We start from the raw sequence: 12,775 nt of genomic DNA on the forward strand, positions 1-12,775 counted from the left end.
CTGCTCCGTGTCTTCTTCTTCATTTTGGAGTTTCTGTGTCAGAGTGACAGCGCCATCTGAAGGCCTGGCGGGTGAACTACATCGTTTTGAGTCCTTGTTATGTTACGTGGATGTAAATATTTCCTGAAGCGATGCTGTGTGGACAGGAAACTGAGGAGGAGGTTATAAACACATAAGTTGGGCTCATTTGTAATTCAGGGACAGGTAGACGTCCAGCTGTGTTCAATTCTCAGCTGCTCATAACACCACATCACACTGGAAACATCTGGAACCACGGAACATTAATAATTTCCCATGGTCCTCCAGTCATCGGATTTTCCCTAAAGCCCACAGAGAAAACATTTACATTAACAGCAGAGTTCTGTCGGATTTGGACGTCTGTTGCTGTGAAAGTTAGATACATAGATATGTTTTGTACCCTAATCTTGATAAATGTAATAGCATTTCAAGAAAATTGACCCCATATAACGAGAAATAAAATAATGTTTGCACCACCTGAGCCCACAGTAAACTGTCATGAATTTAATCCAGTACAATAACAAGCTGTGATTAAATGCCCCCCCAAGTAGATAATTATCGTCCATTTATAGTTATCGAGGTGAACTGCTCAATATTATCGTGATATCGATTTGAGGCCATATCGCCCCGCTCTAGTAAGTGATTTAAACCATAATGCATAAGAGCACAATGTGAATAATTTCAGTTAATTTTCTTGTGCTCTTTTGCATTCTGGTTATGCAAGTTTTTTTTTCTCTTTTAGATCAAAACTGAACTGAGGAACAGGCTGCATGCATGCTCATCAGCATAAATGGACCTGACCCCCGATCCTTTCCGTACCGAAAGGCATTGGAGATCTTTTTTACTAAACCAAGTAAAATACACTGCTCTGACAAAAACTGTCAGCTTTGCAACTGGCTTTGCAAGTAGCTTTAAATGGCTATTTTTCCTTCATTTTTTTTTATTTCGTTTCATTTTTCTTTTGGGTTCTGTTTATGTTAAAGCAGGCTTAAGTTGTATCTAGAATAAATAACACATGGTTCATAAACCAGTTTGACAAGATTATTATGAATGCACTTATCAAACACTGCAACGTCCTCCTACACCGCCTGGCCCACCACCACAAGTAAATTCTCAACCTAGAGGAAACACTGTAACTCCTTCCTCGCTCTTTTAGCAGTGCTCGAGTAAAATGTAAGTTTCTTCTCCCTGGTGGAGTCTGTGTGGAGCTGTGGCAGTGCTAGAAGCCAGTCTGTTCTGACTTCCTGGAAGATCCTGCTCAGTTGTTGCTCACTAAGCATCTGGCGGAGTAATGGCGGACAAAACGAAACCTATCCAGCCGGAGCGTGCATTACGTCATTCCTTTCAAATTCTCCCCAAAAAACTCTGGAGCCGGACCGGCACTGTGACTTTCAAGTGACAATTTAGCGCTGTTAGAGGTACTGGTAATGAATATGTCAGGGCACATTGTACACATCATTAAAAATGTGTCACATATTTATGGTGGAAAATAAGTATTTTTAAGGTTGTAAAACTCCTTAATGCACCTTTAAAGCTATTACTATTGAAAAGGTGAGTGTATGGCAGTCAGTTCAATTCCCTGTCCCAGTATAATTTATGTTTGTTGTTGTTGCTCACTCTCTTTTCTGTTTATTGCAGCAATTCTGAGCACTTTTATTTTTCTTCCTCGTTGAAGTGCCTTTGATTGAATCTATAATAACATTACTGTATTTAAGTGTAGAGTTAAAACTATTTATATTGAAAAAGTGACAGTGATTTCATATTTCTGAAATAAAAGGTAAAATTTAATTTATTGTAGCTTTAATTTCTAAAACTTTATACTGGAGGAGCTTTCTGGATAAATTTCTAGTTTTACAGGTAGTACATTATGTGCATGATTCTTAACAGTTTTTCTGAGGCTTAAATCGAGTATTACTTAAATCGATATCGGAATGATATTGTATCGACCGAACATGGACATGTTTTTAATTACTGTTTTTTGTGCTATTGCACGCAACATTTTTTCTTTTTTTCTTGCTGGTTATTTATACTAATGTAGTGGGACACATTTGGTTAATTCTTGTAATACGTATATAAATGCTTGTTTGTTGTTTCCAAGAAATGCTTGTAAGGATGTGATCGCATCAAACGTGCAGTTGGAGGGTGCAAAAAAGTTGTGAGCGCCTTCTCCTTCAGTTGGAAGAAGCAGAGAGACATTGCAGCAGTGCAGGCGGAACTTGGCCTCTCTCAACATCAACTCATCTCAGAATCCCCAACAAGACGGGGGTCACGTCAGCAAATGATCAAGCGCATACCGGAGCAGGAAAAGGCAGTTGGACAAATCTTGGGCGCAGACAAGAAAACACGGCACTTAGTGCCTACATGGCAGGACACTGATGTTTTAGAGTCTGTAAGCAAAGCCAGAAAGCCATTGCATGACTTCACTGATGCCTTGTCTGGTGAGAGAGATGTCAGTATATCTTTCTTAAAACCCACACTGCATCTCTTTAATCACAGCTTGCTAAGGCAAGAGGAGGGAGACACTGAGCTCACACTAAGTAACTACACTGCATCTGTTATATTGTTTATTTTACAGCTTGGAACATGATTTGTAGATATTGAATAAAGAATAAGTTAAAAAAAATTAAAGCCGCAAGCGGCATTGGTCGGGACCGAGCCTCCCCGCTGGCCCGCGACTGAGACCTCCACCCACTAACATGTAGCTGCTAGCACCTTTCATCCACTAACATGGAGCTGTCAGCATCTCCCATCCACTAACATGGAGTTGTTAGCATGTCCCATCCACTAACATGGAGTTGTTAGCATGTCCCATCCACTAACATGTAGTTGTTAGCATCTGTCTTCCACTAACATGGAGTTGTTAGCATGTCCCATCCACTAACATGTAGCTGTTAGCTTCTCCCATCCACTAACATGGAGTTGTTAGCATGTCCCATTCAGTAATATGGAGCATTTAGCATCTGCCATCCACTACCATGGAGTTTTTAGCATGTCCCATCCACTAACATGTAGCTGTTAGCATCTGTCATTCACTAACATGGAGTTGTTAGCATGTCCCATCCACTAACATGTAGCTGTGAGCATCTGTAACAGTGAACTTGTTAGCATGTCCCTTCCACTAAGAAGTAGCTATTAGCATCTCCCATCTACTAACATGAAGTTGTTAGCATCTCCCATCCACTAACATATAGCTCTTAGCATCTGTCATCCACTAACATGGAGTAGTTAGCATCTCCCATCCACTAACATGGAGTTGTTAGCATCTCCCATCCACTAACATGGAGTCGTTAGCATCTCCCATCAACTAACATGGAGTCGTTAGCATCTCCCATCTACTAACATGGAGTAGTTAGCATCTCCCATCTACTAACATGAAGTAGTTAGCATCTCCCATCTACTAACATGGAGTAGTTAGCATCTCCCATCCACTAACATGGAGCTGTTAGCATCTGTCATCCACTAAGATGGAGTTGTTAGCATGTCCCATCCACTAACATGGAGTAGTTAGCATCTCCCATCCACTAACATGGAGTTGTTAGCATCTCCCATCCACTAACATGGAGTAGTTAGCATCTCCCATCCACTAACATGGAGTAGCTAGCATCTCCCATCCACTAACATGGAGTAGTTAGCATCTCCCATCCACTAACATGGAGTTCTTAGCATGTTCCATCCATTAACATGAAGCTGGTGGCATCAGTCATCCACTAACATGGAGTTGTTAGCATGTTCCATCCACTAACATGGAGTTGTTAGCTTCTCCCATCTGCTTTTGAGAGTCACTGAATGAAGGCAATCAGTGTCAGAGTTTGATTGACAGCTGCTGTCAGCTGTGTAACTGCAATGCATGCCCATATATGGTAATGTGAGTTAGAGTGGAGAGAGGAGAAAATAAAAGTCTTTTTTGGGGAAACAAGTCCTTGTTCCTTTGCTGTTTGGAATAACTGAACAAAAAATATCACGTTTGATAGGAAAATTAGTTGTCTTTCAGTTGGTGAGGCTTTCAGAGCAGTCAGACTTTTAGTTTGGACCCCAGAGGCCTCAGCTTGTGAGAAGCGCAAGATTTTTCCCCATCCGGCTCCATTATAACTGAGAGCACAAAAAATGCAACAAGATGTTACATCATCTTGTTCGAAAGAACCTGCTGAGGATTTACGTGTGCTCGGTTTGTTGATAGGAGTCACGGTTTAGCCGCAGTCGCCACTTGTTCGAGGTGCTGAAAAAAGGCGACTTTTTTCCTTTTTCCCCCATTATAACGGATGAGGGCCGGAGCAAGGCAGGATTTCAGACTTCGAACTTTGAACGCTAATAAAATCCACACCGTTAGACTTTTGACAAAGTTGTGAACAACTTTTGTAAAGAAATTTGTCCTCTATCACGTCACGTGACTCTTATGTCTTATGTCTTATCATTCAGTGGGAACTTTTAATGATCAGTTTGAGAACTCCAGGCCATTCAGCGTCTCTGTTAGCTCACATATCCGAGGTCCGCCGCTGCTTCCAGGTTGGGAATGAGACAGACGTCATCCCTTCGTTCTTTTTTTTACTGGAGCGATCGTGAGAATGACTGTGGCAGTTAATGACACAGCACGACTGCACCATGTTTGTATTTGTAGAAACTCACTAGGGGTGTTTAAAAAAATCGATTCGGTGATATATCACGATATGACGTCACGGGATTCTCGCATCGATTCAAAATACGTCCATATCGATTTTTAATTATGTATTTACCCGCAAATATCCATTGCGGCGTCTTTTTGTGTGCTGCACTCTTACTCCTGGCCACTAGTTGGCAGCACACCACACCAAGAGCTTTGCAGAGCCTCCAGTCCGCCAGAGGAAGAACAGCATCTCGCGAGAGCTCTCCCGGTGGTTTCTTTACACTACCGTCTCGCGGTAATTGGATCACACAACAGTCTCCCGTGGCGGAGGAAGTGGGAGACACTCCGAGGAATATTTATAAAGCCGGAATCTGGACGCACTTTGGCTTTTACAACCAGGACGGAGGGACAGATAAGAGCCACGCCATTTGTAAAATGTGCTTTGCAAAAGTCAAATACCGCGGAAACACCACCAACCCACATGCATTTGAGCAGGATGTCCCCATGCAGGACACCCTGAGGGCTCTGGACAGCGGTGTGAGGGACAGGCTGCGTCCCCCCAGGAGTGAGAAGGAGCGTTGCCTCCTCAGCAGGTCCTTCCTCCCTGCTGCTATCAGACTCTACAGCCAGCACTGCTCCAACCAGTCCAAACACCACACACTGTCCTAAATGACACTCCTGTGTGTTTGTCTTCTCATGTCTCTCACATTTTTCTATAATATTGTACATATGTCTGTCCTATATGTATATTTAAATAATATATAACTCATATCTGTTATTAATACTAAGTTTACATATGTGTTCTGTCTTAAATGTATATTTAATTTATATTTGATTTATATCTGTTAGTGTATATCTGTTATTTCTTTATATCTGTCTGAAACTTACATTTAAACTATATTTAAATTATGTCATTTAGTTTGTATCTGTTATTTAATTATATTTATCCTAAATTGATAGTTAATTTTTCTATGTATGGTTGGACCTTGTAAATTCTCATATTTTGCATTTCTTTTCTGTTCCTTTCTTTTCTCTGTGCTGCTTAACATTGCAATTTCCCCCTGTGAGACAAATAAAGGAATTTCAATTCAATTCAATGTTTTACAATGATTGCACTTTATTTTCTCAAAACATGTTACATTATTGAAGGTTTATGTAGCCTTTATTTTTATTTACTGTTTAAATGAAAAAGTAGCCTGCAACTTGTTTGCTGTTAAATATAGTTGTTTGAGTGCTTCTGTTGCATTTGGGATGAATAAAATGTGTTTCATACAAGTTTTCTCATGAAGTACTACTAGTTTACAAATTTGTTGTTCCTAAAGTATCGCAATAATCGTCATGAACATTGGTATCGGGATATATCGAATCGTGACCCATGAATCGTGATACGAATCGTATCGCCAGATACTAGGCGATACACACCACTAAAACTCACCAAACAAAATTAAAAGAGCAACACGAGCGCAGCGTCTTGCCTGTAGCTGGCGTAAACAGACGTTACCGCACACCGCCGGCATTGCCCACAATGCATTGCGTTTTTTGCCACTGCTGACGTCATCCTTTCGAGCCCTATGATTTATTATGCAGCCTAAATTCAAACCGATACATTCAATTCCAAATTACACCATGAGATTGAATAATTGTTTTTAAAATCTCAAACTGATCATTAAAAGTTCCCACTGAATGATTCACAATCAGATTTAAAGAAATGAAGTTCAATTCCTACTGGCATAAGATTTATCCCACAGAGAAACACGTGGGACTTGCAGGTTTGACCTGGAATGACCTCTGAGTGCCAGAAGATTCAGAACAGAAGAATGCTGACTTCGACCCGGACAAACCCTGTTCATCCACATACTCACAGCAATCCATGAGATCCACACTTATTAAAAGCGACCATATTAAACCACATAAATCTTACTAAGCTCAACTAAACGCTTAAACCTGACCTCGAGCTTCATTCAACGATCAAGACACAAATACACTGAAATGCATATCAAACAAAAACAGTGCAACACTTGAAACGTTTTAGCAAATAAAATATCCCTGATCAAATGTGATAATAATCGTATTTCATCACTTTTATGGTTAAAATGTCTCGAAATCTCTCACCGGATTTCGAAAAAAAATTACAAAAAATAATCGTTTTACCCAAAAAGCTCTACATAAAACTTCCTGACAGCAGTGTGCATATGTTAGAAAACTTGCAGTAGATGTGTGTGTAGTTTTAAAAAAAAGAGTGCAAGACACAATGTTTAGTTCACAATGAAACACGACTTTCAGGACTGGAAAACTAGTTATGAATTTGAAGAAACGTGACCGTCTGTCCCGTCAAGGATGTGAAGAGTCGAGAGGGATAGAGAGAGAGTCAGACAAAGAGAGAGAGACGTGTCTGAGTTAGCATGGCGCAGGCGGCTCGCTCGCGGCATTTACCCGTCTGTGTGAGCACGCTGGAGGAAGACATGCTGGAAAGACGTCCGTCCGATCAGCCGTCCGCTGCAGACACACCGCTCAACACAACTGCTTCCCCCGCAGGCTCTTACTTTCTCCTCTCGTTTCCGCTTCCGCGTTCAGCCCTTCACAATAAAACATCACCCTCAGTTTCTCGGTATTCAGCGCGTCAGTCGTACTTTCGAGGACGGATTTGCCACTCCGCGAGAACGCATCAAAGTTAATGTGCATTTCAACGGCGTACTTGAGATCATCCATACATTATATTATCAACAAAAAGCAGCATGATGACTGGTTATGGAAGCAATGGGGTATTTTCACAGCTTCACTACTTCCTGAAATTAACTGTGCACATTCATTTCCTGTCTTGCATTATTGGCCAAACTGATTAATCCAGGTGTGTCTGGTTTAGACTGCTGCAACAAGACACACCTGGATTAATCATTTTGGCCAATAATGCAAGACAGGAAATGAATGTGCACAGTTAATTTCAGGAAGTAGTGGAGCTGTGAAAATGGCCCATTGTGGAAGATAGTAGTTGGCTTGGAACGAGCTTATGTAGCAAGTCGGCATATGAGACATTAGAAAAAGGTTAAAATGACAATACAGGATGATCTAGACTGTAGAAAAATATGGCAAAGTTGTTTGTACCTATGCTGTGACACACATGCCAAACATAACTTTTACTTCTAGCCTACCCGTTCTCCTATATAGCCTGTCAATTACTGTTTAACTACTTGGAGCTAAGCTCAGAATAAAAGCAGGGGATCAGACATTTCCTACAATTATTTTACTGTTTGTTTTACTAACGCTCTGTGGTGTATATTACATTAATTCATCAGCATTCCTCATACATGCCTGCCTTTTGTCATTCTTCTGGCCATGTCTTCATGATGCACTGTAGTACATTAGTCTAATAAACAGCATACACATCTGAATGAGTGTGTTTGATTTACCAGTAGTGTGAACAGTTTTATTGGTCCACCGTGAACCCTTCGCAAATTTCTTTTACCCAAATTTCTTATACATTTTAAGAACCAAAACACATCCAAAAACAACAGTGCCCTTTAACAAAAAGAAAAAAGAAAAAAAAAAAAATATATGCAAAGCAACTCACTACAGAATTTCTCACACCCCAAGATCCTTGGCACGTAACATGAAGGGTCCCCAGACATTCTTAAAATAAATAAATAAAAGTTACCAAAAAAAAAAACCAAAAAAAAACTTGTCTGCCCTGCCCATCAATAGAGGTGATCCTTTCCTTGGGAAAGCAGACCGACACATTTAAGCTGTTAAAAATGATACATACATTGGAAACAAACGGAAACACCGGACACAGGCTTTAAGTTATTTAGGTCTGTATAAGACCTAAATCATTTTCTTCTTTAAGATTAGCATCCCTGTGGACCAAATTCGAGATTACGATGTTATGAGCGCAATCAAAACTTGGATTGCAATATGATGGAAACAAGAAGAAAAATCTATTCTGGTGAGTACCTAAATGACAACTATTTAGTATTCCAATTCCTTTCCTTTATAAATCTATTAAAGGTATAATGGACGATGTTTTAGCCAATGAACGGCGTGATAATAGTGTCAACTACTGGTCCTCTGACACGTCCATCACGTTGAAGAAATGCTTGCGTCGTGCCGTCAAGCGGCTCTAGGAGCAGCAGAGCAGGTAGGACGGTCTGGCGCGTGCGCGTTTTCAAAAAGCGAGTAACAGACGTTTGGCTTCAACTTTTTCGAGAAAATCGTCCATTATTAAAAGCTCTACTCCACTTGAATCTGTCCAATTTTGGTTTTAGAGCTAAAATCAAAATCCCCCCAATTATGCGAGAGCCAGGAAGAGTAGAAAGAGTAAAGAAAAGATAACTACGAATTTCTGTCAACCACATTTGGTACATGAGCATTTGTTAAATTTGGAAATTCAGAAGAGGTCTTGTTCCTCCTCCACCTGTCTCAGCATCATGGGAGCAAAGCTTCACTTTGCTCCCCAACTTTGGAACTCACTCCCACTGTCTGTAACATCGATTCTGCCCCTATTCAAGTCTAGACTCAGAACACACAGGCTTAAATCTGCCTTTTCACCATCTGCCTTAATTCTGTTTTTAAACTTAACTTTTGTTTTATCTTTGTACCATGTCCTGAGTGTCTTGAAAGGTGCTTTGAAATGAAATGATTACTATCATTATTATTGTAGGGCATTTTACAAATTTTTCCAACAGATGACATTCATTTCTTATTTCAAAGGTGTGATCCCCCCCCCCCCTTTCTTTTTAATCCCCACAGGAGTCAGGACAGCATCTTCCCTGGCACCCAGAAAAGTGTCATGACCTCTAAAAAGGACAGCTGCTGGTGATCATCTGAAGGGATCAGGGACGACAGGAAATGAAATTTTGGGTTCAAGCAGGTTAGCTTTATCGTCATTTTGAAAAGAATCAAACATTAAGACCACAGCTCTACAAGCAGTGGAACAGTAAATTCTGAAACTGAAGCATCAAACTGATTTGGAGTACTTTAATTCACTGATGTGTTTACAACATTTAAATGTCACAATTTTTCACCATTTCAGATGTTCTAGTCCAACATGATCAACCTCCCCGCAGCAGGTCCCTATGAGTGAAGTGGGGGATCAGTCCTGTAGCGCCCCCCTCAGACTGGACCTCTGCTTCTTCTGGTCAGTTTGGCCCATGACCCGGTACAGTTTTTTGCGAGCCTCCTTCTGCCTCTTCAGCTTGGCCTCCTCCTGAGCCTCCTTCTGCTGGAGGAACTCCTTGTGTTTGGCGCGCTGCTTTGTGCGGGCCTTCTTCGTTCTGTAGTAGTGAACTGTGCCCAGAGCATGCAGCAGAGCCGCCACCTGTCAAAACAAGACCGGTTCAAGCAAATGACAGTTTTCTTTTTAAAATCTTTCAAGCATCCTTTTCTTCTGAAAATTTACTGATCCAACCTGAAAGCTCCTCTTTCTGACATCTGTGCAGACCAGATTTGTCTGTCCAACTGCCAATGCCTGACTTCCCCTCCGACACTTTGAGCTTTCTTTCTCCACCTTTTGTAATGGCACATGGTGCAGTTTGTTCGCCCAATGCCATCGAACACTTCCACCGTCTTCAAAAGTCTTAACATCTTTTCCACAATGCTCACACAAAGCTTTGTGGTCTTAATTTTATTTCACACCTGATGTCAATAAATTCACAGCTGCTTTTGAACTCTGCTCTAGCACATTAGTCAGACCAAACTAAAACATGAAAACACTTCAGCACAGATGTTCATGTTACAGGATTTTCACTCAACACTCGCTCTGAAAGGGAATTACTCCCCTTTACAGTTAGACGTTATCTGAAGCATGCACTGCTGTTGGAGGGGAAGCGCATGCTGAGCTGCATCAACATTCCTCTGATGCAGGTGTACAAAAAAATGTGAGACGTTAAATGTCATTCAGTCCCAAGTCAAACAGTTTTAACCTCATACCAAACACTTAAAACATTAAATGCCTTTTCTGAACATGTTCTTTAAAGGATAAATTCACAAAGAAGCACATCTCTGAACTGCAAACATCTTCTGCTTCTTCTTCTTTGGAGCAGGTGGCGACCAACAACTATGGTGCACAGCGCCACCTGCTGTGTCTCTTGGTGAATGTACTTGAGTTTACTTCCTGATCACTGTATTCACTTCAGAGATCTGTAAAACCGCAACAGCATGTATTTTGCGACACCAGGCTGTGGTGGTGGAGAGGCGTGAGCTGACCATGAGGAAATATTGGTGAAACTAATGAGTCTTTGGACCATGAAAGCCGTTTAGGGAGCCGGCGCCACACGTGTCCCATTGGCTCACAGTATACGGATGTCTGCAGCTCAACTTTGGATCCAACTTTCTCCAGAACCACTTATGGGATCAGAAGACCCTTCTGGGTGAGTATATTTTTTATACTTCCTTCTATAAACAACGTGAAAACTGTTTAAACCAAACTTATCCTTTAACACACACAATTTATCTTCCAAAAGTTTCAGATGTGTTTTTTTTAACCATTGTAATAAACGAGCAAGGAGTTGTTTAATGCGGTGAAGGCATCAAACATCTGCTCAGGTTCATCAGGCCCGGCTCACCTTCCTCTCGTGGGGTTCTCGGATCACGGTGGCTCTCTGCAGGTCTCTGGTTGTCTTCCCTTTAGGTTGTTGCTGTTTGAGTTTACTCTTGAAGGGCAAAGCCTTCTGGAGCTCCTTGGGGATGCGGAGTGGATTGAAGCGTCTTGGAGCTCGTGTTACTGGCTACAAGAAGAATGGATGAACATTCAAAGTCAAAATTTGTCAGAGCACAAACAACTTTTAATAATGTGAAATACAAGACACCAACTCCAAAATTAAAACACAAATCACTCATATAACCTTCAATTTGTGAAAACCATGAGCCCGTTTCCAACACGTCACCTTACCTTATACAGAGAGTCAGTGTTGGGCTTGTTGCGAATGCCCAGATCATGTTTGAGCTGTCCCAGAGTCCTCATGCCTGTCCAGGTGTCCTTCTGCCCCAAGGGCAGCAGCAGAGAGGTGACAGGGTTGTAGAGTTGAGGAACAGACACCGGATACCAGGAGCGCAGGAATACGATGTCTGCACAGCACAAAACCACACACACACATCCAGATCTGAATGAAATCAGGTTGACTTGTGCTTCCCATTACATTCTGCAACACCTCTTTGCCACTAGGTTGCGTATTGAGTAACTGGTTCAGTCTGTCCAGGGTCCAACTTAAAAAAAAATATGAGGAAGCAGGACAGATCCCACAAAACAGGACTGAACTGCTATGGTGACTCCAACTACCCATCACACCTCGAGTTTAAACTCCTGCTGTCAAATGATTTGCACTATTACATGTTCATGTTGCCCCTTTCATTACTTTTTGCACCTCCCTCTGTGTGTTCTATGTGCCTCTTGCTCCAGTAACTTTCTCCTCTATGAGATTAATAGTCTTCTATTCTATTAACTTTTTTTTAAGCTAATTAATCACAGATGAGACTGGAGTTAATCGTAATTAATTGCACCATGTGTGAACTTGTTATTAGCACACAAAATCAACAATTTAATGCAAAAAATTGGTTTATTTTGAATTTTTTAGCTGAAGCTGATAATTTTAAAGGGGCTGTATCCTGCTTTTTAAGCTAGTCCAAACCCTAGAAATGGCATTAACATGGTAATAGTTTATTTTTGGCGCTAAGGAAAAGTCATTTTGTGTGAAATAAAAGATTTTCTGGGGCTAATTCTGAAACCCAGAAGAGAAAACGCTCCGTTTCACTGGAAATCCCGCCTCTCCCCCTGTGGACTTTGACTGACAGCGAACTTCAACCAATCAGCGCTTCAAAACAAATACGCCAGCTAGCTTTAGCTCTTTAGCTTTAGCTTCTTTACACGCAAAGACACGCGAAAATGTCTTTTCCTGTTAGAAACTCACAAAGCGCAGACCCTGCAGACCCTGCAGACCCTGCAGACCCTGCAGACCCTGCAGACCCTGCAGACCCTCCAGACCCTCCAGACCCTCCAGACCCTCCAGACCCTCCAGACCCTCCAGACCCTCCAGACCCTCCAGACTCTTGCTTGATTGTTGCTTTCAGATGATGGTTAAAGTTTATCTCCGTAATCAGAGTTAGAAAAAAGCGTAAACAATGCCGAGGGCCTGCGGGAGGGGGGCTCAGGGGAGCCATCTTCTCCTA

General features: G+C 41.5%; 2 protein-coding genes across 3 annotated transcripts in view; both read right to left on the minus strand.

The window, feature by feature from the left end:
* The window catches only part of mtr (5-methyltetrahydrofolate-homocysteine methyltransferase), an 84,914-nt gene extending 77,752 nt beyond the window's left edge, over positions 1-7,162 (minus strand). Inside the window, exon 1 of the mRNA XM_030098405.1 lies at positions 7,052-7,162. Coding sequence (XP_029954265.1) covers positions 7,052-7,082 — 31 coding nt within the window. The 5' untranslated portion in view covers positions 7,083-7,162. The remainder of the gene's footprint in view (positions 1-7,051) is intronic.
* A 2,197-nt stretch (positions 7,163-9,359) lies between these two features.
* bms1 (BMS1 ribosome biogenesis factor) overlaps positions 9,360-12,775 on the minus strand; it is a 76,180-nt gene continuing 72,764 nt past the window's right edge. Inside the window, exons 21-23 of one of the 2 annotated variants that reach the window (XM_030098526.1) lie at positions 11,502-11,677; positions 11,176-11,337; positions 9,360-9,929 (exon numbers count right to left, since the gene is read on the minus strand). In XM_030098526.1, the coding sequence (XP_029954386.1) occupies positions 9,705-9,929; positions 11,176-11,337; positions 11,502-11,677 (563 nt within the window). In that variant the 3' untranslated portion in view covers positions 9,360-9,704. The remainder of the gene's footprint in view (positions 9,930-11,175; positions 11,338-11,501; positions 11,678-12,775) is intronic. The other variant, XM_030098524.1, reaches the window with a different exon arrangement.

Source organism: Salarias fasciatus, chromosome 8 (genome assembly GCF_902148845.1).
Source record: "Salarias fasciatus chromosome 8, fSalaFa1.1, whole genome shotgun sequence".
NCBI classification, from domain to species: domain Eukaryota; kingdom Metazoa; phylum Chordata; class Actinopteri; order Blenniiformes; family Blenniidae; genus Salarias; species Salarias fasciatus.